This window comes from Vicugna pacos, chromosome 6 (assembly GCF_048564905.1).
Source record: "Vicugna pacos chromosome 6, VicPac4, whole genome shotgun sequence".
Lineage (NCBI taxonomy): Eukaryota > Metazoa > Chordata > Mammalia > Artiodactyla > Camelidae > Vicugna > Vicugna pacos.
The window spans coordinates 53,038,347-53,062,921 of record NC_132992.1 but is presented as its reverse complement, the minus strand read 5'-3'; the positions used below and the strand labels follow the sequence as shown (position 1 = coordinate 53,062,921).

General features: G+C 34.7%; 2 protein-coding genes across 7 annotated transcripts in view; one reads left to right on the top strand and one right to left on the bottom strand.

Annotated features, from left to right (window-relative positions):
* Positions 1 to 152: 152 nt before the first annotated feature.
* On the top strand, positions 153 to 20,862 carry SAV1 (salvador family WW domain containing protein 1). Of its 2 annotated transcripts, none has more exons than XM_072963041.1 (5): positions 153 to 620; positions 2,977 to 3,420; positions 10,768 to 11,038; positions 13,474 to 13,617; positions 19,433 to 20,862. In XM_072963041.1, the coding sequence occupies exons 1-5, from the start codon at positions 527 to 529 to the stop codon at positions 19,632 to 19,634; spliced, it is 1,155 nt and encodes a 384-aa protein (XP_072819142.1). In that variant the 5' UTR covers positions 153 to 526; the 3' UTR covers positions 19,635 to 20,862. The 2 variants fall into 2 exon arrangements, with proteins under 2 accessions (XP_072819142.1, XP_072819143.1); XM_072963042.1 differs by having other exon boundaries at positions 179 to 620; positions 13,474 to 13,652; positions 19,433 to 19,666.
* Positions 20,863 to 21,444: 582 nt separating this feature from the next.
* Positions 21,445 to 24,575, bottom strand: part of ATL1 (atlastin GTPase 1) — a 65,371-nt gene continuing 62,240 nt past the window's right edge. For 3 of the 5 annotated variants that reach the window (XM_015235583.3, XM_072963038.1, XM_072963039.1), the window contains exons 14-15: positions 24,416 to 24,430; positions 21,445 to 22,303 (exon numbers count right to left, since the gene is read on the bottom strand). In XM_015235583.3, coding sequence (XP_015091069.1) covers positions 22,193 to 22,303; positions 24,416 to 24,430 — 126 coding nt within the window. In that variant the 3' untranslated portion in view covers positions 21,445 to 22,192. Of the gene's footprint in view, positions 22,304 to 24,004; positions 24,103 to 24,415; positions 24,431 to 24,575 lie in introns of all 5 variants that reach the window. The other 2 variants (XR_012073595.1, XM_072963040.1) reach the window with 2 other exon arrangements.

The window sequence follows — 24,575 nt, the reverse complement described above, 5'->3', positions numbered from 1 at the left end:
GGCCGCCGTTCCTTGGAAAGACAGTGGAACCAGGCCGTTAGCTGAGGGCGCAGACCGTCATCCCGCAGCCCGAGCCGCGCAGGGGACTGGGGAGGGGGAGGGGCGAAGGCGCTCGCGCAGCGTCGAGTTTCCCAGAATTCCCAGCGGCCGCGGGGAAAGTTTACGGGACGTAGGCGGCGGCGGAGGCGGCGGCGGCGGCGGTAGCGGTTACTAGGCGGCCCGCGGCCGACCATGGCCCTGGCCGGGCGTCCCTGGTCTCTCCTCTCCGAGTCCTGGGGCGACGTCGCGGAGCGGGCAGACTTCCGGGAAGGAACTGACAAGCGATCGAGCGGCGGCCGGCGCGCATAGCGCCCCGAACATGCGGCAGTCTCTGTGGGCGACCCCGGGCTGCGGAGAGGCGGCGGCGGCGAAGGCTCGGGAGGGAAGGAGGCGGCGGCGCCGGCGGAGGTGGCGGCCGGGACACCCGGCGTCTGGCACGGAGCCCTAGGGAGGCTGCTTGGCGTGGCCTGGAGCCTCGTGGACAAGGATGCTGTCCCGAAAGAAAACGAAAAACGAAGTGTCCAAGCCGGCCGAGGTGCAGGGGAAGTACGTGAAGAAGGAGACGTCGCCTCTGCTGCGGAGTGAGTGTCGGGAGGGGCGCGCCCACACCTGGCCGGGGCGGCCACGGGCTGCGAGGAGCCGGGCGGGCGCCGTTCCTCGCGCCTTCTTATTCCTTTTGGTTTCTGTAAAATACTGTTTTTTTTTTTAATTTCATTACGCCGAAGAGGTGCTCGTTCTTTGAAAGCTGACAAAGAGTAAGAAACTTAGATTAGTCCACTCCCGCACCCCTGTCCCCAAATAACCACAGACTTCCCCGTCCCTTTATTAGTTTTGATTACTGGGAGAAAGAGGCTCTTTAGGAAACGCTTAAATTACTGATTCCCTGATGCTATAGAAATTAAAGTGATTAGACTGGGTCGTACTTTTTCCTCTTCCAGTTACGTCGAGGTTTGCCTTGTGTTTGCAAACATTGTGGGTGTCACTCGCCAGTGCTGGAAGTTGTGCGAACTCTTGGGTAGAATTCCTTAGCCCAGCTATTGGATGCTCTTGGATGAGGTGAAAGCTGATTGTCGCTATTGTAGCCGCTACCCAAAGCCTCATCAATCGTAGATCTCAGGGTAGAAGAGAAAAAAGTATAAGTATTTGGCTATGTTCGTGAGAATTGCTTCAAATAACCCTCCCCCCCCGCCCCCCGAGACTCCAAAAAGGCAAAGTACTCAAAATAATTTCTTCATATTTCCCGGAAATTACCGAAGTGTGTGTTTGTTTTTTAAAACTTTAACAGAATGCATTTTTTTCTTACGCCACTCCGGCACTTTTCTTCTGTTCAGTTTAAGTTTCTGACTCTAATTTTCCAGCTGAATCTTTTGAATTTTTAATTCTTGCTTGTGAGGTAAGGAGCTAATTTTTTGGTGCTCATACTGCATGCTGGGCCCTTTGTGTAAGTTTCCTTCTTGGAAGCTCGTAGTAACCTTGTGACTTAAGCATTACCTCATATTGTAATTGGGAAAGCTTGTCATAGAGGTTCCTAGTAATGTTTGTCCAAAATCACACAAAAAGGGGTGGAGAGCATGTTTTTCCATTGTAACTACGTCATCAACTTTCCAGATTTATCCTTGTATTTGCAGTGTTTTCTTATAGAACAGAACAGATCGGATGGGTATTCCAGTAATCTTGAACTTGATTTTTAAACTTTTTTTTTTTAACAGTTTAATTTTCAGTTGCACCTTCTCTTTTGATTTTGGCTAATTTTATGATAGCTTACAGTTTGCTGCAAATAAGATTTATTGAACATTATTTGAAATCGTTAAATATGTTTGCCACACCTTTAAGCAAATAACTTTTGATATAGTATTTTGTTTCTGTTTTAGTTTCATCAAATACGTGTGTGGTGGTGGTGGTTTTTTAAGTGGAGCTGCTGGAGATTGAACCCAGGACCTCCTGCGTGCTAAGCCTGCGCTCTACCACTGAGCTATTCTCACCACTCTAAATCAAATGTTAAGCCTTGTTTATTGGGATATTAAGTTTTTGTCTAGAGTTAACTTTGATGCTTACTAATATGAGTGCTCTCTGAAAGTGTTTACTTAATGAACTAGTAAAACGGTCTCCAAGTCCAGTTTTCTTCATGTTTTGAAGTTATTTGCTTTCTAACCAGGAATGCCTAAACTGTTTAAATTCTGTATTCAGAAGTACTGTTTACTTAAAGCCATTGTTCTTCTGTTATCTTCTGCTTTGAATTATAATTGTTCTGAAAGGAGCCACAGTTTCAGGCTTGGAGTGTTTTTGAACTGATTCAACATTTGTGTGCATCTTTGAAATGAGACATTTTTATTTTTTAATTTTTATAGTTAAATTTTTAGCTTTTCCAGCTCTTAATTACTGTACTAGTACTACATAATTTCAAGAGTAGGAAGACCAGATTGATAATTTAAAAAATCTTTTTAAAGGAGTCTACCTTTGCATGTTTGGGAATAGCATTGGGTTCTGTTTTTTTTTTTTTAATTGTGTTTGCTTGAAGAAGGACTTGGGGAATTTTGAAAATGAAGTAAAATCAACAAGACAAATTGTAATGTTAAATTATGCCGATAAATTGTGTATCCATTTGTTAGATTGTTTACTATTTTTACACATTTATTCATAAGTATTTCATTAATATTTATTTCATAGCTAAGCTTATTGACATTTCCTCATATTATATGTGGTAATATGCAGAATATTTGATTTTGTCAGAGCTTACACATAACACATTCACACAAATTATAAATTCATTTGAGTGGGAAGATGTCAGTCTAAATTTTAAAATACCCAAATAATATCCTAAAATTTAAATTGTGTTTTCCTAAGTCCATTGAAATTTTTCATTTTGGGGTGTTAGATGTAAATGACCAATTTCTGAAAAGTGTATTACTTACTGATCATTTTATTCTTTCATTACAGATCTCATGCCTTCATTTATCCGGCACGGTCCAACAATTCCAAGACGAACTGATATCTGTCTTCCAGATTCAAGCTCTAATGCCTTTTCAGCTTCTGGAGATGGAGTAGTTTCAAGAAACCAGAGTTTCCTTAGAACTCCAATTCAAAGAACACCTCATGAAATAATGAGAAGAGAAAGCAACAGATTATCTGCACCTTCTTATCTTGCCAGGAGTCTAGCAGATGTCCCTAGGGAATATGGCTCTTCTCAGTCATTTTTAACAGAAGTTAGTTTTGCTGTTGAAAATGGAGATTCTGGTTCCCGATATTATTATTCAGATAATTATTTTGATGGTCAGAGGAGGCGCCCACTTGGAGATCGCACACATGAAGACTATAGATATTATGAATATAACCATGATGTCTTCCAAAGAATGCCACAGAATCAGGGGAGGCATGTTTCAGGTAAGGTAAAATTATAAATATTACATTGTTTTGTGTTTGGACATACTAACACTTCATTGAAAAGGTATTCTTTTCTGAATTTTCTTGGGAAGCCAGTAGATACTCCTAGAGAACTACTTCTCCATTTTGCCATACTTGCTAAACCACCTTGCAAATTAACCTACACTGAGGGAAAGAATTTTGTGTCCATTAACTCATTTAATCAACTTATTTTATAAAAACTTGGTACTTATCTGAAGGCTATGTAGACTGTGTAACACTGTGAACCTTGAAAACCTGGAGAATTTAATGTCTACAGTCGGACTGAATCTTGGTTTAGATTTGGTAGAATGGGAAGGTTAGGGTTTCAGAGAAACTAGACTGAAACCCACAAAAGGAAAGGCAAATAGGAAGAAGGGGCATAGTGGGCAATACCATGGCAGCTGCATCGATACTTAGCTAGAACCTTCTGTGTTTCTCTTCACAGAACTGTTTTGTAGTTAAATAATTATTTCCCTAGTTGGTGAAAAAGACATTTTTGTCAAATGGTTAATTGTTGTGTTAAGCATGTCCTTTTGTTTTTCTTTTTGGAATGGGCAAAAATATTTTCCATGTAATTTATAAAATCTAATTTCTGCGTTTGCTTACTTGGGGATAATTGGACAAGAAACAGAAGAGCTAGGAGAAATGCACAATTTTCCCTTATTCCTAAAGTACTATGTTACCCTGGATAAACTAAAGCAAATAAGGTGACTTAAAAACAGTTTGTTGGGAGAGGATATACGTTCAAGTGGTAGAACGCATGCTTAGCATGCATGAGGTCCTGGGTTCAATCCCCAGTACCTCCTCAAGAATAAATCAGTAAATAAACAGAATTACCTCCTTCCACCAAAAAACCAAAAAACCAAAAAAAAAAAAAACAGTTTGGAGTATGAGTGTTCTGAGTAGAAAACGTTTCATTTATTTAGTATTAACCATTTATGTGGGTCTAATGTTTTCCCTGACCCTCTTCGTATCTGCCTTCTGATACCTTATGTAAGAGAACAAACCAATATATACAAAACGATCACAGAACAGTTAGTTGTTACACTTTGTGGTACTGACTGTAAGTGCAATAGGAACTCAGAAGAGAGAGATCAGGGTAGGCTAGAATACTTAAAGAATGGTTCTTGGAAAAGGTAGCAACTGAACTGTGTGCTTTGAGCTTGGAGTTTAGATAACAGGGGACATAGGAAGGACATTAGGTGGAAAATCAGGAATAACTCTGTGAAAACAGTAGACGTGACATAAATCCAAGGAACTGTGTAGTTCTACCTAGTTAGAAGATGTAAGTTGTAAGGTGGAATGGAGATTAGTGGTGCTACAGCAGGCTATAGGATTTAGACTTGAGTCAAGCAGAAGCCATTGCAGATTGAGGGATGAGGGAAAGAGAAGAATCAGATAGGATTAGCAAAGCCCCTGACTGTGTAGGAGGTGCTCCTAAAAAAATGGTTGAGTAAGTGAATGGATCCACAGATTTCAAGTCTGGAGTCTTAAGACACTTTTGGTAGCTGAGGGATAGCTTATAACAATCTGCTGTTAATACAGATTGTTGTTCTTCACACTTCCTTTCGCATGTATATTTATGTTGCAAACATCACTGATAGCTCATGACATTTTCATGCTTGAAGTATGAAGAATTGATGATACCAAGTTAAAATCTTGTTTTAAAATTCTGATTTGCAAAATATCATGGAGGAAATGCTGTAAAAACTGAATTTCTACTGATCCTCTCTTGGGACCCTACTTATGCAATCTAACGTAGTTTTTGTAATTTTAATGACACATTTTTAAACAACTTTCCAATCACAATTTATTTTTTAATTTTTTTCAATCACAATTTAGAAATAAACAAAATACAAGTTAATTGGATACTTATTCAGATTAAAGAATGTCATTCAAAAAAAGATTTGCATTTATTATGGCAGTGATAGATGCTTGATAAATTTCACTTAACATTAATTTATATCAGAGCAATAAGAATGCTTTACCTTTCAGGAAAAAACAGTACTTCTTTGCAGGAGTCTCTTAAGTGGCAGGAAAGGATTAACAACCAATTATTAACCAAACAGAAAAGCCTAACAGCTGTTTTCTCCAGAAAGGAAAAAAATCTGAGTATGAAACAATAGCTGGAAATTTCTTGAATTCATCTTGAAAAGGTTTGAAACTTAATATATATTCAAGATTTATGCTGGAGAGAGTTTAAGGAATTGAATGAATGGAAAGGAGAAAGTAAGTTTGTGGGAGAGTAAGGATGTTCTATGGACAGATCTGTTTTCACAAGGTTTAAATTTTGATTGCTCTTACTAATGTAATAAGAATAAAAAAGTATGGAAGAAAATAGTTTTCGAATGATTTGAGAGTAGTATTCCTGCTAATTAGTTATTAGTTAGACTTTTAGGAAATACCCTATCTCTAGGGTTAATTTCATCTCATTGTATTTGGCAGAAGTACAAAAAAAGTTGTATAATATCTTAAAAGTTTTTAGGGCCTAGCAAGTTCTACATTTAGCTGTGAAATTTGACCTTTAACATTTTGGCCTACATACCAGTCAGGCACTTACTGTATGTGCCAAAGGAAGGAATTCTGCTGCTAACAGGAAATCTTTAGTTGGAATACTAAAGGCAGATTGAATTCCTTTGTTTGTCCTAATAATTTAGTCCTGTTCAATTTTAAGTAACAAACTTGTAACTCATTTTTAAAGACAGCTAAAGAAGTCAGGTTATAAAAATCAAATTAAAATGTTCCAGGCTTTACAAAAAAATATTGGAGTTGTGTTTATTCCAGGAAATGTATAAATAAGTATTTTGTGAACCAGAATCTTCTTTTGAGGAAGTGTTAATAATCTTTAGGGGTACAACTTTATTTGTAATTAAATTTTGGAGAGGAGGGAAAAAGGCATTTGACTTGGTTTAATACTTTTATCTCTTTATCAACATCTCGATTATAACATGTACTGTAATGTTTAGTGTCTGTTACCCTGGATCTTATAGCCTTCATTGGAGTTCCAGATTCCATTTATTCTCCAGCGACTACAACGGTAGGAAACTAGAATTTTTGAGCTTGTCTGTAAGTGCAGATTTTGTAGATATCTGCCTAGTTGTATGAGATTAAGTTCTTTGGAGGCATATCTAGTGAAAGCTTGGTGGAGAGACAAAGTAATACTTTATCTGTGCCTTTGGGAAATCACGTATTTAGATTATTAATGTTTTAGTTTATTTTATATAAGTGGAAGGTGCATGTACAATTAACTCCTGCAAATGGAAGTTATTTTGAAGATTATGAATGCCACTCATTCTTTTCCGGGACTAATTGAAATTATGGGAAACTAATTTTTTCTTTGTAGCTCAGAAGGAAGTTCTTATTTTTCTGACTGAGTTCAGAATTTATAGATTGCTTTTTCTATTGTTAGTGATAGTCATTTTGTGTGTGAAGAATTATGGTTGATCGTTTGTGGTAAGATTATGTAGTGGGTAATAAATTTGTCATATGACTTTATACCATTTGTGTGGCTTATGGTAAAATAACTTATTCAGACCTTTGTTTCCTTGTCTAACTTGGTAGTGATACCACTAGCTCATAGAGCTGATTGAGTATGAAATAGCACATACGGAAAGGGCCAGGTACAGGGTAGACACTCATAATTGTGAGTGCTCATGTCTTTTGTAAGAGTGTTATGTGCTGTCCTCTGCTTTTCCCAGGTTTGGCGTGTTTGATTACCAAAGTTTCAGCTTTCTTGCTGAACTTAAGAATGGAGGTCTGGTATGTTAGAGCTTGATAAAGCTTTTTTTTTTTCTTTGAAGTCTGCTAGACTTATTTTATTACTTAGAATGTTTTTTTGTTTGAGATCAATGGTTTCTAGTCTTTTTGTACTATACATTCTTCTCTCAATAGGTTTTATAGAATTATCCAAATAATAGGTTGAAAAAAATTTAGTGTACATGGCAGTTTCAAAAAGTACAGGTGGGGTTTGCCATGAAACTAAACTGTTTATAGATATCTCTAAAAAGGTTAGGAATCATGGTCTCACATGGTGTTGATAAAGCCAGTGAGTCTGTTTGGAACTTTGTGAACTTTATGGCTCCCTTATCAACTTGTCAAGGTTTAGTTGCTGAATATTTTATACTTATAGAGAGGTCTTTGTGTTTGCTCTAAATATGAATTTCAAGTTTACCATGGGTTAAAATCTGGTGTTAGGTATCTACTATTGTTTAAATGTAAAAATACCTGTGTTTCTAGATTGAGGCAAGTTCAGTACATGGAAATTTGAATTTTCTAAACAGATGAATGAAATTACCACAGACTTTAATACTCCTAGGCCTGTACAATTTTAAATTACTGTAATAGTTTTTTGTTTTTAATGCTGCATTTAGAATTCTATTTATATATTTCCAGGCAGACCTCTTGTCAGGCCGAAATGTTATGGTTCTTATTAATAACTCAATTTGAGTACATTCAATTGACTATAATTTTTAAAAAAATTGCTATTCTTGGCTATGGCTAGAACTATAACATTTTTAGTGATGAAAGTATGAGAAAGTATAAAGCCATTGCATGCTTATACAATGTGATTTTAGTGTTTTACTAAGTGCATGTCTTTAGCACACTGGCTTATTTTTTTTCTGTTTAAATATTTTCTTTTTAAGTACTGAAGTTGCTTAAGCTACCCTTATTAAATAAACGTTCAGTTGCAGGTGACAGAAGCCAAGGCCTGTTAGCTTTGTTTTGTTTCATAGTCACCGTATGTTTTAGAAATATATGCCTTTCTTCCTAAAGGGTACTGAGCAAGAATGATTTTGTTTTCTTTCTTGCATTTTCCTTCCTGCCAGAGTTCTTCATAGGTGGTATTGCATACATTCTATTGCATCAGTTCCAGAGACACATAATGACTGATTTCTCTTTTTGTGATGTTAAAATTGATCATGGAGTAAGATGTCATCCGAATTCATCCATCATGATGTTCTCCGTCAACTTTTTACCTATTGATTTGAAAGCCGTTAATGATTATTGGCTAGATCCAGTATTTCATTAGGTGTTGCAAATAGTGATACTCTAATTTTGTTGTTTATTTATTTGTTAGTTGAAATTCTATAATGAAGACCTTTACTTTTTCAATTATTGTTCATGTAAAACAGGATAAATGCTAGCTCTTTCCTTTTATTTATTATTTTTTCAGAATAATAAATTGGTACCCTAGCCACCTCCAAAGGTAACCAATGAGTTTTTATTTTTAGTATATTTATGAACTCAGGGATTAAAAAAAAATTAAACACCAAGCTTTATTTAGATTTTACCAGTTATTTCATTAATGTTCATTCTCTGTTACAGGATCCAGTGCAGAGTACCACATTGCATTCAGTTGTCATATCTCCTTAGTGTTCTTTGGTTGATGACAATTCCTTAGTCTTTTATTCTTCATGACTTTGACAGTTTTAAGGAGTACTTGTCAGATATTTTGTAGACTGTCCCTCAACTGGGACTTTGATGTTTTTCTTATGATTAGACTTGGCTTATTGGTTTATGAAAAGAATACCACGGAGGAGAAGTGTTTTCATCATACTTTATAAAAGAGATATATGATCTCTATATGACGTTACTGGTGCTGTTTACCTTCAGCAACTGGTTAAGATTTGCCAGGTTTCTCCACTATAACAAACACTGCGTGTTCTTCTAGTTTTTGTCTTCATTGTTGTTTCTTTCTTGAGCATACCTTTTATGTCTATAGTCTTTACATCTGCTTTTTGGATTCTTGCATTTCTTCCTTATGGTCTTCTTTCAGGGAGTTGTTGCTTCAATCTTTTTACTCTTTTAATTTATGGCAGTGGCAGAATATTTCATTTTTTTCTCTGCTTTGGGACAACATTTTTCTGAATGTTGTTTTTAATGGATTTTGTATCTTTTTGCCTCTTTAATTTTTCTTATAGAACTGGTGTTGTGCTGTTCTTATTACACGTTATTGAATAATATGGATATTTCTAGCTAGTTATTTAAAATTGGCTCTTGTCTTTGCCAGAGAGGTTAGGGGGTTGTGTAGGGAAAAGGAAAAATTATTTCAAGATAGTGTTTTGGGATAGGTAATTTTTCACAGTGCTCTGTTCTTATTTTTCCACTTCTTTCCTTATTGTTCTTCTAGCCCAGCTGCATTTGGTAGTTTTATATATGTGTGTGTGTGTGTGTGTGTGTGTGTGTGTGTGTGTGTGTATATATATATATATATGTATATATATATATATATATATAAATAAGATTGAGGGATTATACCTTCTTTTTTAAAATTTTTTTTCCTTTTTTTAGTTTATTTTTTCTTGTCCACTTTATATTTTTAATTCTTATTTTTTATTGAAGTGTAGTCAATTTACAGTGTTAGTTTCAGGTATACAGCAAAGTGATTCATGTATGATGAACATATACATATACTTTTTTTAAGATTGTGTGTGTGTGTGTGTGTGTGTGTGTGGAGGGGGGTAATTAGGTTTATTTACTTATTTATTTTTTGGAGGTACTGGGGATCGAACCCAGGATCTCATGCATGCTAAGCATGCACTCTACCAACTGAGCTATATCTCTCCTTCCTTTTTTTTCATTGAAGTTTAATTGATTTACAATATTGTAGAAGTTTCAGTTGTACAGCATAGTGATTTGGGTTTTGTGCAGATTATATTTCATTATAGGTTATTATAAGATATTGGTTATAATTCTCTATGCTTACAGTAAATCCATGTTGCCTATCTATTTTATGTATAATAATTTGTGTCTGTCTGTTAATCTCATACTCTTACTTGTCCTTCTCTTCCCCTTTTGGTAGCCATAAGTTTGTTTTCTATGTCATAAGTCTGTGTCTGTTTCATATATAGATTGTTTTGTATTATTTTTTAGATTCCCCAGATAAATGATATCATATAGTATTTTTCTTTCTCTGACTTATTACACTAAGCATAATATTCTCTAGGTTCATTCATGTTGCTCCAAAAGGCAAATTTCATTCTTTTTGTTTATGGCTGAGTAATATTTCGGTGTGTGTGTGTGTTTACAAACATATACACACACCACATCTTCTTTAGCCAGTCATCTATTTGTGAGCACTTGGGTTGCTTCCATGTACTGGCTGTTGTAAATTGTGCCACTGTCAAAGAGGAAGTCTAGTTCCTCCCTTCTCCTGTAATTAAGTAATAGTTAATACTGGCTAGTTTTGTGAAAATTTTTATTTTTAATGATAAAATTGTGACTTTTAACAGAAGAGTATATTTGGGAATTAATTTTATAACTTTCTCAGATGGAATATTTTTTAGCTGTGAATAATTGTTTTATTTCTTCTCTTTTTCTTCTCAGGTATTGGGAGAGTTGCTGCTACATCTTTAGGAAATTTAACTAACCATGGTTCTGAAGATTTACCCCTTCCTCTTGGCTGGTCTGTGGACTGGACAATGAGAGGGAGAAAATATTATATAGATCACAACACAAATACAACTCACTGGAGCCATCCTCTTGAGCGAGAAGGACTTCCTCCAGGATGGGAGCGAGTTGAGTCATCAGAATTTGGAACCTATTATGTAGATCACACAAATAAGAAGGCTCAATATAGGCATCCCTGTGCCCCTAGGTAGAGTATCAATTTATTTTAACTTTTTGTTTTGATATTATCTAATGTTAGATTTTGAACTCATAAAAAAAATAACAGACCTGCCTTCTCACGTATCAGAATATACTTTTGCATTGTAACGTCTTGCTGTTTTTATTCAATTTATAAATATCTTATGTTGTTTCTTACTGTTGTCAGGCAAGAAAGTGAAAATTGGAACTGCACAGAACATCTCAGATCTTTTGATAAATGCAGCCAGTGATCCTTTGGGCTATTCTGATTGATGCTGGGCTTATCATTACATCTCATTTATAGCCAGACTTCGAGCCCTAGGAATTTTATAGCCAGTTGTCACATATAGCTGTAGAGCCCTTGAAATGTGATTATTCCAAGTTGAGATGTGTTATACATGTAAAATACACACCGGATTTCATAGTACATAAAAAGTTAGTGTTAGTCTAGTAATGAAATTGCAAATGTTTCCAGTTTACTGCATTTGAGTTCTCAAGAACTGAGACATAAGATTAAAAATGGGTAGGGTATCATCAGCATGTTGGTAGGTGTTGCTTAGTATCTCGCGTCATACAGATATTTGATTATAGCAGATGTGCATTATTTAGAACCATTAAAATCATTATGAAAATACATTTTAATATCACCCAGAAAACTAAACTTTGTCATTGTGCTGTTTTAATCATTTTACATATTTGGACTTATTTATTCAACTTTGAAAAGCAGTTTTTTACAGTGATTCCATGTAGTGGGACTCAGTGTTTATTGAACAACTAAATTTTTCATCCCTTCAGAAGAACTAAATCACCCACTCTGCCTGTGTTGGGCTCTAGCCCCTTTGCATACTCTCCTTACCATCTCAAGCAGGCTGCTGCTGTCCCTGGCTTCTATTTTTAGGCCTGGAACATGGAGATAATTTATAGCTTCCCTCCCACCTGATCACAATCCTCACCCAAGGGCCACTTACTTCTGCTGTGTCCCCAGCACCCAGCACAGAGACAAGCACACAGATAGATGTTTGTTGAATGAATAAAGGATAGAAATGCAAAAAAAGAAAAGAAAAGAAATGCGGTTATAGTTTGCTATCACTGGGTGGCAGAGGCTTTCTGGTCTGTAGAACTAAATTTGAGAGCGTATATTGAGCTTAGTTTTCTTATCATCGTTAATCTTATATTATTACAGAATTTTTATAGTTTACAAAGCATTTTCACAATTAGTTAATTTGCTTCTCTCCATAACTGTGTAGACTTTTAAAACAGGGAAGAATAAACACCTTCCTTAACCTCAGATAGGTAGTATTAATAAATAGCTATTTGATTGTCTACATTATGCTAATCTTTATACAGAACTCTTGACATATATTAGGTCATTTAATCCTTGTCAGTCATCTTTGGTATGAATTTATTCAAGTTTTACAAATAAGGAGACTGAGGCTTAGAGAAGTGAAGCAGTTTCGCCTATATTCATACAATTTGTAAGTTGCCAAACTAAGATTAAACCCCCCAACCCCCTAAGTATATCTGACTTCAAACCTCAGTTCTTTCCTACCTCCCAGCTGTACTGTCAAGGAATATTTCACTTTGCTGAGTTGAAGATAAAATTTAGTGCCATTTGCACATTGATCTTTAAATTGCTAGCCACAGTCTAATCCAACATTTAACTTTAGTCCTAATTTAGTATTGAAATGACCTTCTCTGATATACACATAAATCTTTATGTTTGGAGGCAGGCTCTTCCAGTTTGTCTCCAAGTCTGGAATAGGCCATTATGGTCTCTCAGAATTCAGTCTTTAACCTTCCAGTGGTTCAGTGCTTTCCTTTAGCATTTTCCCATATAATAAATAGCCTCCACACCAGCTTGCTGCTCTCTCCTTCCCTCAGCATATACAGGCCATTAGAATTAATTAAAAGCATGTTTTTTTATAAGTTTCTCATTTAAAACAGACTAATCAGCTCTGACTCCCATATGCTGTCTTTAGGTGGTAAAAGCAGAAAGGAAATAATAGTACAGTGGGTATTTCAAACACAGTACTCATCCTACTATAGTACCTATTCCAAACCCCTTTTTCAGCCTAAAGGAGGTAGAAAAATTATCAGTCTTTCCCATATAAATTTGCAGCTAATTACTAATTATTACTGAAATTTATGATTCTAGTTTTAAGCCTCTATATAAAGATTATAACTTAATTCTGACTTTTTTTTATAGAATATGTAAAGGTTTAGGGTTGGTTTTATATCCATCACTAATGACCTACAAGTTTCCAAGAGAAGGTAAATTTTACTTCCTCTATAGTATGGTTAAAAAAAAAGGCATATCTGTATTTTTTAGGTAGTAGAAGTTTGGGCAAGAGGCACATTAAAAAATGCTTAAATGTTGTTTGTTCTTATAGTTTCTTGTTTGATTTAGGGCCTTTATGCTAAGGAATGTTGATTCTTTCTTTTTAGCGTACCTCGGTATGATCAACCTCCTCCTGTCACATACCAGCCACAGCAAACTGAAAGAAATCAGTCCTTTCTGGTACCTGCAAATCCATATCATACTGCAGAAATTCCTGACTGGCTTCAGGTTTATGCTCGAGCCCCTGTGAAGTAAGTGAATTTACAGCACAAAGCTTTGTTGAAGGGTGAGTGGAGGGCTGAATGGAGTATGGGCTGCTTAACCCCCACAGCACGATGTTTTTTCTCTTAATAATATTTGGCTTTTAAATAATATTTAAAGAAAGGATATTACAGCTTATAAAGTTTGAAAGTCATTGATTAGAAATGGAATTTCTACGTTTATTGAATCTCTACTTTCTTTGTGTGCAGACCTGTGCTATTATAGGGATACAGTAAAGGACTTACATTCTCAATAACTTGTAAATAAGTGATACAGTACCTTGTGTGATAAAAGGAAGGATGCAAGTAAGTCCTAGGCACAGAGGTGAAACAAAGCAGGACACAAGGGTGTTAAGGAAATAGTATGTGCGCAAGTTCTGGGATGAGATGATATGTGCTTACTGACACTTAAGCTGTGTTACCCTAGACAGGGTGCTTAATCTATAGTTTTGTCTTATGAAAATTGGATATAGTAATAATACCTACTTTTAAGGTTGTCTTGCCCATTGAGAGAGCTTAGTAAATGATTGTTATTATTTGGGGGGTAAAGATACAGAATTGTGGTTAAGGTCACTCAGGAAGAAAACTGAGTATGATTTCTGTCTCCATCACCTACTTACTGAATGACATTAGGTAAGTTCTTGAACTTAGTTCTAAGTGTTTTTCCTCTACTGAAACACAGGGGATAATAATCTAACCTCCCTTACTCAGTATGGTGAGGCTTAAAAGTGACCATGCATTTTAAAGCAAATGGCACAGTGGCTGATTTGGGTAAGTCCTCCGTAATGGTTTCTTATTAATATGAGTGAGCAAGGAAGACTGCACTAAAGAGAAAAATATATGGGTTAGTTTTTAAAGACGCTGATGAGTGTGCTAGGCTCATTGAGAATATTTATTGGGTGCCATAGTATGCACTGTTCTTAGGATGTAATCATGAATAAATGAAATTTGCCTCAGAGAGCTTCTCTTTTCTGGGAAACAGAAGTAGTTACTCAGATCAATAACCCAATGTGATAAGGATTAGTGACAGTAGTAATACAAAGTGCTGTGATTTCAGAAAAGGGGGTGTTTGAAAGCAAATAGTTACTGATAATCCAGTGCTTCCTATGCTCAACTTTTAGGTATGTTATTTCTTATACTCTTCCCCAAACCTATTTTACAGGTGAAAAAAGCTTTGTCTCTGCTAAGATCACACAACTATTGCATGGTAGATTTTAAACTTTCACCTCTAACTTCAAAGTTCATGCCGTTAACCTTTGTCATTACTACTTTCTTATTTAATAATAATAATCACTAACTGAGTATCTATTAAATTCCTGGCACTTTGCTAGGCATTTTATACATAATAATTGCATGTACAGTACTATTAACAACTATATAAGCTGAAACTTTGTAGCCTTAGTCTTAATATTCCTTTTGTATATCAAAATCCAAAATTATCAGCATAAAATAGCCTGAAGAAGAGTTTTAGAAAGTTTAAGATGATTGTACAGTGAATTTAGAATAAAATATTTAAATCTCATAACATTATTGGTCATTTACTGTGAATTATTTGTTAATTTTTAGCCAGCATAAACATACTCTTACATTCCCTCTGATCTTCTCAGTCTGTAAATTCATAGTTGTGGCCTGATGCAGTGAGAGAAGATGATATTTGAGGGTTGTGGTCTCAAAGCATCAGTTTTTTTTTTCCTGAGTCAAATTTAAGCCTTGTCAGTGTAATTTTTTTCAAAGGTTTTAATTATAGTTATTATTCCCTGGTATAAACAGTGCTTGTCAAAAGTTTGGTTTTAGTTTATTTGAAATTACATAACACATTTATCCATAGAAATTAAGCACAGTTTGGTATTTGAGCTAACCTACAGAAGCCTCTGTATCTGATAATACCCATATAGTATAGGAATGGGATGAGGCATGATAGCAGATGGACTTTTCCTTTTTTCCTCTTCTCTCATGCCTGATACCACTTGACCTACTACTGTGTATAGCCTTTGTTTCATATGCTGATCCTAAGTCATACATAATATGTGCATGTATTTATATTTTCTTTAAGTCTGGAAGAATATGTGCTTAACTGTTAACCTTTGTTATTTTAGGGAGTTGATAAGATTGAGGAGGGTTATTCTTTCCACTTTATGTTATTTCTATTTTATGACCATTGTTGGAAAGAAATAACAAAAAGCTTTCCTTTTTGGGGAAAAAGATAGTACTTAAATGGAATTCTTTGCTTCTTATGAAAAGAAATGATTTCCAAAGATTAGATTCCCTTTCCACTCTGGTTCTATAAGCTAGCTATAAAACTTTAGGAAACTAGCAACTTAAGTTATTTTTCAAATAGATCAGAACTCTCCCAGAATGGGCCAGTAAGAAGAGAGCAAGTACTTCTTTACTGCTTAAAACAAGAGGTCTAAAAGCTGATACTTTTTAGCTGATCCTAAATCTTTGTCTCTAAAGAGGATGGAAATGATTAATATTGTTCTGTCAATGAAAGGTGAGCTGTTATCTGTGAATTAGATAATGGAGAAAAAAGAGATTTTAGCCAAAAAACTAGCTTGTTTCTTCGTTTAACAAACAGTCAATATCTTCTAACTTCCTAAAATGCTTTGATTCTATCTCTAGCAGTAACTTAACCAAAATAATTTTTGCATATACTTCTGGAACTACCTTAGAACAGATAATATTCTAAATTTTTATTTATTAATTTTAGTTAAGTTTTATCTCTAAGTTTGCTCACAGAGCCTAATATATCATATAACTTTAGTCAAACTGAACTATAGGATAAAATTGTAAGATTTAATCTTTAACCGGAAAGACCATTAGGAACATGTTTACTTTCCAGTATTCCTCACCACCCCCCCCCCCCGGCCAACACCAGTCCCCAATAGCATTGTGGTACTGACTCTATTTTATTCTTGTGTCTTGGTGATCCTGTGTTATCACCGTTGACTCACTTCTGGCTGTAGGAGGAAAGGAAGAGTGGGCATGATTTTAGATAAGGCAGGCACAGGGAACTTGGGCTATGTTATGATACCCGGGGCTGGGAATAGCAGCACTTTTGGCTCCTGAAGGTAGCATCCACTGGAGTGTGCACATGATTTTTTGGTAGCATTACAGCAATTGCTGTTTGCATATATGGGTTATTTACAAGTACTGTTTGAATATTACCCTAGGAAAAACAGTAAAAGAGATACTATAAGAAAAGGTTACTGGAGTAGTTTATAGCCTATTTTCTGAATGATTTCCCTGTATATTTAGAGTATAGTGACTAAAAGTTAAACTGAAGCAGATTATTTGATTCCTTAAGAAGAGAAAAATGAGAATGACATACTTCTTGTAAAAAAAAAAAAAGGCAGGCATAGGCAGAAGGCAGTAACTATATAGAAACTGCAGGGGCAAGAATTTGGAATGGAAATTGGCACATGGCATACTTTTCTCGTCTGTGCTCTTCCTTAGAATGCTTTTTCTTCTTTTTTTTAAATGGCGTTTTTGTTTTTTTTTTTAATGGAGGTACTGAGGATTGAACCCAGGACCTCATGTATCCTAAGCATGGGCTCTACCACTGAGCTGTACCCACCCCCAGAATGCTTTTTCTTCTTCTCAAAGTATTTTTACTAATTACTCTGATTTTGTGACTTCTACCCAAAATCCTATTCTTAATGCTAAATTGGGAGTCAGAAAACTGTCTGCAGCTTTTTTTTTTCTTTTTAAAAAAAACTTGAATGCTTATATAGAATGATACTCATGTCTTAAAGACAGGTGTGACATTTACTAATATTACTATATTTTTCTCCTTTTTCCTTGCTAGAAAGTATATAGATGATACATAAGCTTTAGTGTTCTTACAGTTCACCTGGCATAAGTTTAAGCAACTTGAAATCAGTAGACATTGCTGAAATGTCCCTTAGCTATGAAATTCAGACTCAGAAAGATTAAAGTTTTTTGTTAGGAATTATGAATTTGTTTCAAACAAGTAAAATTTTAAGGTACATGAATGGCAGAGTTTCTAGGAAACACCTTGCAACTGTTTCTTCATAGAGGCTTCATAGAGGCTTATTAAGTATTTCTGGTAATATTTCTCCAATTTATGTTGGCAAGTAGTTGGAGTTAACAACTAAAGAGAATATAAAGCTTTCTACCAAGTATATCTGTTAGTAAATTTGCAGTGCTCATTAAATTGGTACATTTGGGATCCAACGAAATATGTTTACCTTGTGATTTTATTTAACGTGCTTCTGATATTCCTGGTACACATACCCAAGTTGTACAGGAATATATGTGGACGTGCCAGGCACAGTATGTGGCTCATACTGGCTTCTCTGTATTTGTGTACTGTTTCTTTTTATTAAAAATAAAACCTTTTAAAAAAAATAGATGATTTTGGAATAAGACAGTAAATGAGACTGACACGCTGCCTACTGCGCTAAGGAAGCAGGTAAGACATTAAATGAATTACCAAGCAAAGGATCATTGGGTAGGAAATGTTGTAAATGATTATTAAGAATAAATTTACCGTATACTGTATAGCACAGGGAAATACATATACAAGATCTTGTGGTAGCTCACAGCGAAAAATAAATGTGACAATGAATATATGTATGTTCATGTGTAACTGAAAAATTGTGCTCTACACTGGAATTTGACACAGCATTGTAAAATGACTAGAACTCAATAAAAAAAATGGAAAATAAAATAAAATATTACATGTATCTTAAAAAAAGAATAAATTTACTGGAGTTTACAATGAAAGGTCTTCGTATTATGTCTGCTCCATAATATGATTTGAGAAGTATAGCTTTAAAATTATATAAGTATATGCCTTGCTCTAGTTCTAGTTTTCTTTCTCTAATCTTAGTAGTTATTAACATTCAACACTATTACTCTGCTGCACCTTGGCCCATTAGTTCTCTGCCTTTCTGATCTTCTAGTCACTAAACAGTTTAGCAAGAGATATGTATATAGCCTCTTTAGGTTTCATCAAGAAGTGAGAAGATTGGATTAGAGTGCTGTCTTTAGGTCTCTTTCAATGCAAATTGTAGATTACTGCTTTAGAAGTTTGTTGCATACTTCCGTGTCAGTATGTGATCTGCTTACCATTGAAGGATTAAATGCCTTCTGAAATGCCTATAAATATAATCTTACGTGAGTCCATCCCTACATTGTGGAGTCTTCTACAGTCTACTTATTCTCTCATTTTGAAAAGAGCTTATTCTTTCCTTTCTACTTGAGTTTTTCTGTTTGTTTTTAATATTATATACTCAACCTCAGGAAAATTCAGCCCACAAATGATGGTTCCTTTTCATTCCTCTATTTATTTCCTTGTTTGCTGTAGTGATCAGCATGCCTCAAAAAGCTTCATCAACACTAGTGACACAAATGATCTTGCCCATTTTTGTGTATTGTTCTTTGTAGAAACAGTGTCATCTAAAGTATTCTTAAGTTCCTGACAGTTAACTTTGGATGAACTTATGAATAATTTGAAATGTGTTCTTCAGAAATTATAGAACCACAGTGGTTTAAAATATGTGTTCATTATTGTCTATCTGTTAATATTAGAATAACTGATACTTAAGATGAACAGAAATGGGTATTTTTTTAACTTAAATTGAAATGAAGTAATATTAGCAGTTTTCTCCTCTCCCTAAAAAATAGTGCATTTAGCAGTTAATAGCTCAGTTATTTTTAATTACAGTTTATAGTTTACTTAGTTATAATAAAATTCATATTTATAAAAATAGACCATTTTATTGCTATAAGTTCTTATTTAAGTATGTGTTGTGAACATATGTCTGATTGTGTTTTAAAACAGATATGACCACATTCTGAAGTGGGAACTCTTCCAGCTGGCTGACCTGGATACGTACCAGGGAATGCTAAAGTTGCTTTTCATGAAAGAACTGGAACAGATTGTTAAAATGTATGAAGCCTACAGACAGGCTCTTCTCACAGAGTTGGAAAATCGCAAGCAGAGACAGCAGTGGTATGCTCAGCAACATGGCAAGAATTTTTAACTTAAATTTATAAAAATAAAATTTAAGTTTTATAAGGGCTTTAAAATATCTTCACAGATGAAAAACTGCAAACAAGTACTTTGGTTAATAAAGGCAGCTTGCTTTTTTGAGATTATAAAATTCTAATTTTACATATATTTTATTATTAAAAGTATTCTTTTATTGAGAAAAAAATGAGTTTATCATTTTAAGAGCCAGCATGGCAAACATTTCTGAATGCTGTACGTTTGGAAACTACTTTGAATATTCTCGATGGAGACAAATGCAGCAAGAAATGTCATTTAACCATATACTAAATGGGAAGTGATCAGTTGGTAAACTCTTCCAGTAGCAGTACCTTTCTTTAAAAAACAGAGAGATAATCTATGCAGTATTTAAAAAAAGATGTTTACTGCTTTAGTGTGGAATACTGTCTGAAATTGGATGGTTTAAATATTACCATCGTGTAGTTCAAAACATAAGATGGTATTTGGGTCCTTTATTGTGATAAGTTTTTATATATAATGTGTGGGGTTCTTCCCCCCTCCAAATGTAAAGAACCCTTTTAAAACATGTTGAGAAAAGTATTTTTTGGTATGAAAGGGTGAAGGGCCTGTAATCTTTCAGGAATAAATTTAGGCATAAGGCCTTAGCCTGTGTGGGAAAGGTATGTACAGCACTCAGAAGTTGCTAACATTACTTCCTTACTGTGGGCCAGGGCTCTTATGGCATTTAGTAGCATGGTTCTGATGAGACAGCGGAGGGTTCCCAACAGCATAGCACGTTGCCATCTTAACAGACTGGATTGAGCTGCCAAAAATGACAATCAGGGATTCATTAAGAAATCTTGGTCATTAAATTGATTTTACATATCTTTTATCTTCTAAGAGTTTGTCACAGAACTTTAAAACCCAGTATTTCCCTTCCAGTTTTTTTTCCTTTTGGCTTAATAGTTACTAAGACATTGTTCATAATTAGCACAGTATATTTGATTGCAGGAAATTTATGGCACGTCTAGCCTATAAATCTCTAGAATTCTGTGAATTTCAACACTTATTGAAATAGCTATTCAGTTATATTTAGACGTGTTGTAAATATGTAAATAAATTTTTAGTTTAGGTAACCTTCCAAAATACAAAGCACTCCCAGTTAGATACCATTGAGTTTGAATTATTGGTAAAATGTTGAAAATGTTACATGTTTGATTTTATATAACAAGGTTATTAAATATATTTTTGTGGAAACTAAATGTGTTGTGTTTGAGTCCATGTTTTATGCATAGTGCTATAAATACTGTTTTTCCATTCAGAAGGCCCATAGGCAAAGGAAGCAGTATAATGAAAGGGGTATTGAAAAATGAAAATAGGTTAGTGGAATTTTATCAGTGGGAAAAGTTATTCTGCAGGGCATTTGATCAGACTTTTCTAAGATGTGAGTTTCTATATCTTAAGAACCCTCACACACTCTTCTATCCTGGTCATTGTCTACTCCTTACTTAATAGTACCATTTAAGGCTTAGCCGTTTCTAAGAAAGTTAGAAATTACTGTTTTAGAGCTCCCAGATAAGAGGCATTACCTTCCTTTTTTCATTACCACACTTTTTTTCTCTCTTTAAAGAGTATGTTCCTTGAAATTCCACTACAAATTTTAGTAATTGGAAATACAATATAGAATCACTAATGTAAAAGAACTGGAATGTACCTAAAAGAGATTAGCATACATTTCTTAAAATGGAAAGCTGAATTTGTAATGGTGTCAATATTTTTAAAAAAGCATTTTGAATTTGAAAAAGAGAAATCTTCAATCATTCTTTATCAATACCTCTCAAACATTTCCAAATTCAGTTGTTTTTAATCTTAGGAACCAGAGTAAACTTTAATAATAGTTCACATGTTAAAAGAATAAACCTATGATGAATACATTTCTTTGTGTACCAAATGAAAAAATATACAATGCAGTGAAACTCAAATACATATACAAAGTGATTTTTGTGCATTTTTGATCAAGAGGTTTATATTCTATATTAAATCATAATATAAAAGAAGCAATATATAGTTTTTGATAAAGCAACTGAAAAGCTCTCTTAAATGTCTTCTAAAATATGAGCTAATGATATATGTAAAATGCTATAGATTGAATCAAGCCTATTGAGTTACGATGCTATCTTTAACAGGTGACTGTGAAATAATTTAAAAATTCTTCTGTAGAAATTAAATGAGCATATCCAAATGTGGAGTAATATTACTACATGGTTTAACTATAACCTGGTAGCAGAATTTAGTAAATTCAAGCAGAACACATGTACTGTTATCATAAATAGACAAATACTTTAAATTATAACAGCATATTTAAAGACAAAAATCAGGAAACTGTACATGTTAACAAAATGATATAACCATGCATACATACATCTGCTTATTAAACACTGAAGTAAAAGAACTAAAACCATTTTGCAATCTTCAGAGGTGCTTGGTATTTTACTCTGTTCTGATGGAAGCACTTTTGAATGTTTGCATGGAGACATAAAACAATATTTAACTGACAATTTGGTCATGCACCTGTATTTTTAAAAATTTGGATTAGGTTTTCTTCTTTTCTGATTGTTCAGTAGATTCTGACTTTGGTGCAGGAAAAGCTTGATGATACAGATGTCTGTGGGTTGCTGCAGCACTGTAAAGCTTATATAAAGCCTAGAAATACAAGAATCAAGATTATAAAACATTAAATACACAGATACACTAGTTTATGGTACCATATAAAATTTAGCATGCTAAATTTGGAATCCTTATGTCATCAATCAGAGACTGAGGCTGTCTCTGCAGCTGTGCCACCAAGACCTCGGGTTGGCCTCAGTCAGCCTGAGCCCGAGCCTGAGCCCGGGGAAGACACCAAGGCCCTCCCAGCAGGTCCCCTCACGCATCTCTGCTTTAAGCCTGAGCCAACCAGTGATAAGTAAAACTGACTGGATAATCCCCATGTGTTCTGGAACATTTATGTAAGATTGTCATATGAAATGTATTTGGGAACTAAACTAACTAAAAAGATATAGATTAATAACTAATATCTTAGTCCTCAAAAGTATTTTCAACTCTCCAGTGTGTTAATGTTACTACTTTTGTGGGTTATCTTCGTGGTAAATATTCTATTCTCAATCTTCATTTCTTTTGCCTTTCACACTCGGAGCAGAGCTTCTTAACCACTGTGCCCCACCAGTGTGCTGAAAACCCACATTGTGAATATTATCAGGTTTAGAGGAATTATAGGAGCTCACAACTTCTTACTGCCAATAACTGTTATACATAAGTAGACCACTTCCTATCAGAGCTTCCTGATTTTCTCATTCCTAAGAATGAGATCACTTTTATTTTCCATTATTTCCTGACATGGTCATGTAAATAAGCATGTTTCTTGCCCACATTGGGATCCCTTGAATTTGCTCGCTTGCCTTGTTTCCATTAATTAGTTCATATCTTACAAAACCTTATTCAGAAACGTTACCTCAGAAAGCCTTTCCTCATTAAAACTACCTGTGTGAATACTCTTTGTGACCAGTTAACAGTGTCTGAACCATAGGAATTTTTACATATTGCTTTGTGTAAGTATCCACAAATATTTGTATGTTCTTTTTTTCCTCCCTCAGCAGTCTAAGATTCATTACTTCCTCTAACTTTCACATAATGGACATTCAGTTAAGACCAGCTTATCTGATGTAATTCTGGAGTCTGTAAAAAGTCTGAATATTTTTAAAAGTTGGATAAAGCTTTTGATGTCCTTTAATAGTAAACAATTCCCAGGAAAGTCCATTCATTTTTATCTTTTTGAGTCTGTATGGCTATTTTCTTAAGTCTGAATAGTACTATCTTCAATTCTACAAATGTATATTTGGTGCAACATGGTATGTCTTAGTTCTATTATATTTTGATTCTAACACATTAAATTTAATCTGTGTTCTCTTAAAAGCTTAGATTTTTTTAAAATTTGATTTACAAAGTTGAAATTTGTTTCTACTTTTTCAGTGAATTCATTTTACTGAATTTTACATAAAATAATTCCATATTGACTTGTAAATATTAAATGTATTCTTGGTATTAGAGGACATAATCCGGTTATATATAATAGCAGAAACTGAGGAAAGAATTACGTGCTGTCTCTGTAGTTGCTGAAGATCAGTTTTGCTTCCTGAGCAAAACGACCAAAAGACTCCACAAAGATAATTTTTCTTATGCAACAAATGATTCCTTCATGAAGCACAGATTTTTCCTCAGACACAGAGCTTTGCACATGTGCAGTGGGAGGAATGAACACCAGTTTACAGGTCAGGTCAAGGTATGCCAAGAAAGCTACACTGCATACTGGCCTGGAACCTGCTTAAAGTGGTATAGGGAACTCACTCAGAAGCCAAAGTTAAAAACAACTTCTAAAGGTTGTAGCTCCATTTACTCTCCAGCAGTTAATTTTCCTCAAGATTCATAACTGTACTTGTTTCGTTCTGCAGTAAAGCAAAATGCACGATGTTGGAGCTTAAGAATTTTGAAATTTTCTAAACATTCAGAAAACAAAACATAAAATATTCATGGTAATAAATTCTTGAGTTTCATATGCAGATCAAATCACATAGGATGTCTGGAATAAAATAAGTATTTTAGAACCATGGCCAAAATTCACAATTAAAATTGGAGCAGTAATCACCAAAGATTTTTAATCTACACTAAGACATCCTTCAATGGCTAGTTGGTTTATAAAATAAGAATATTGTAATGTTTACAAATACATAGTTCTTAATTTTAAAAAATGTAACTTACCTCATTTGTACTTCCCTGTGGCAAAGGCAGTTTAAAAGGGAGAAAAGAGAAGTATATATCCTGCTTCATTAACAGCATTATGATAGTCAATTTTATGTACAGTAGTCATTTGTGAGCATTTAAGAACAAATACCCCTGCAGATTTTTTCAGTTTAGATTA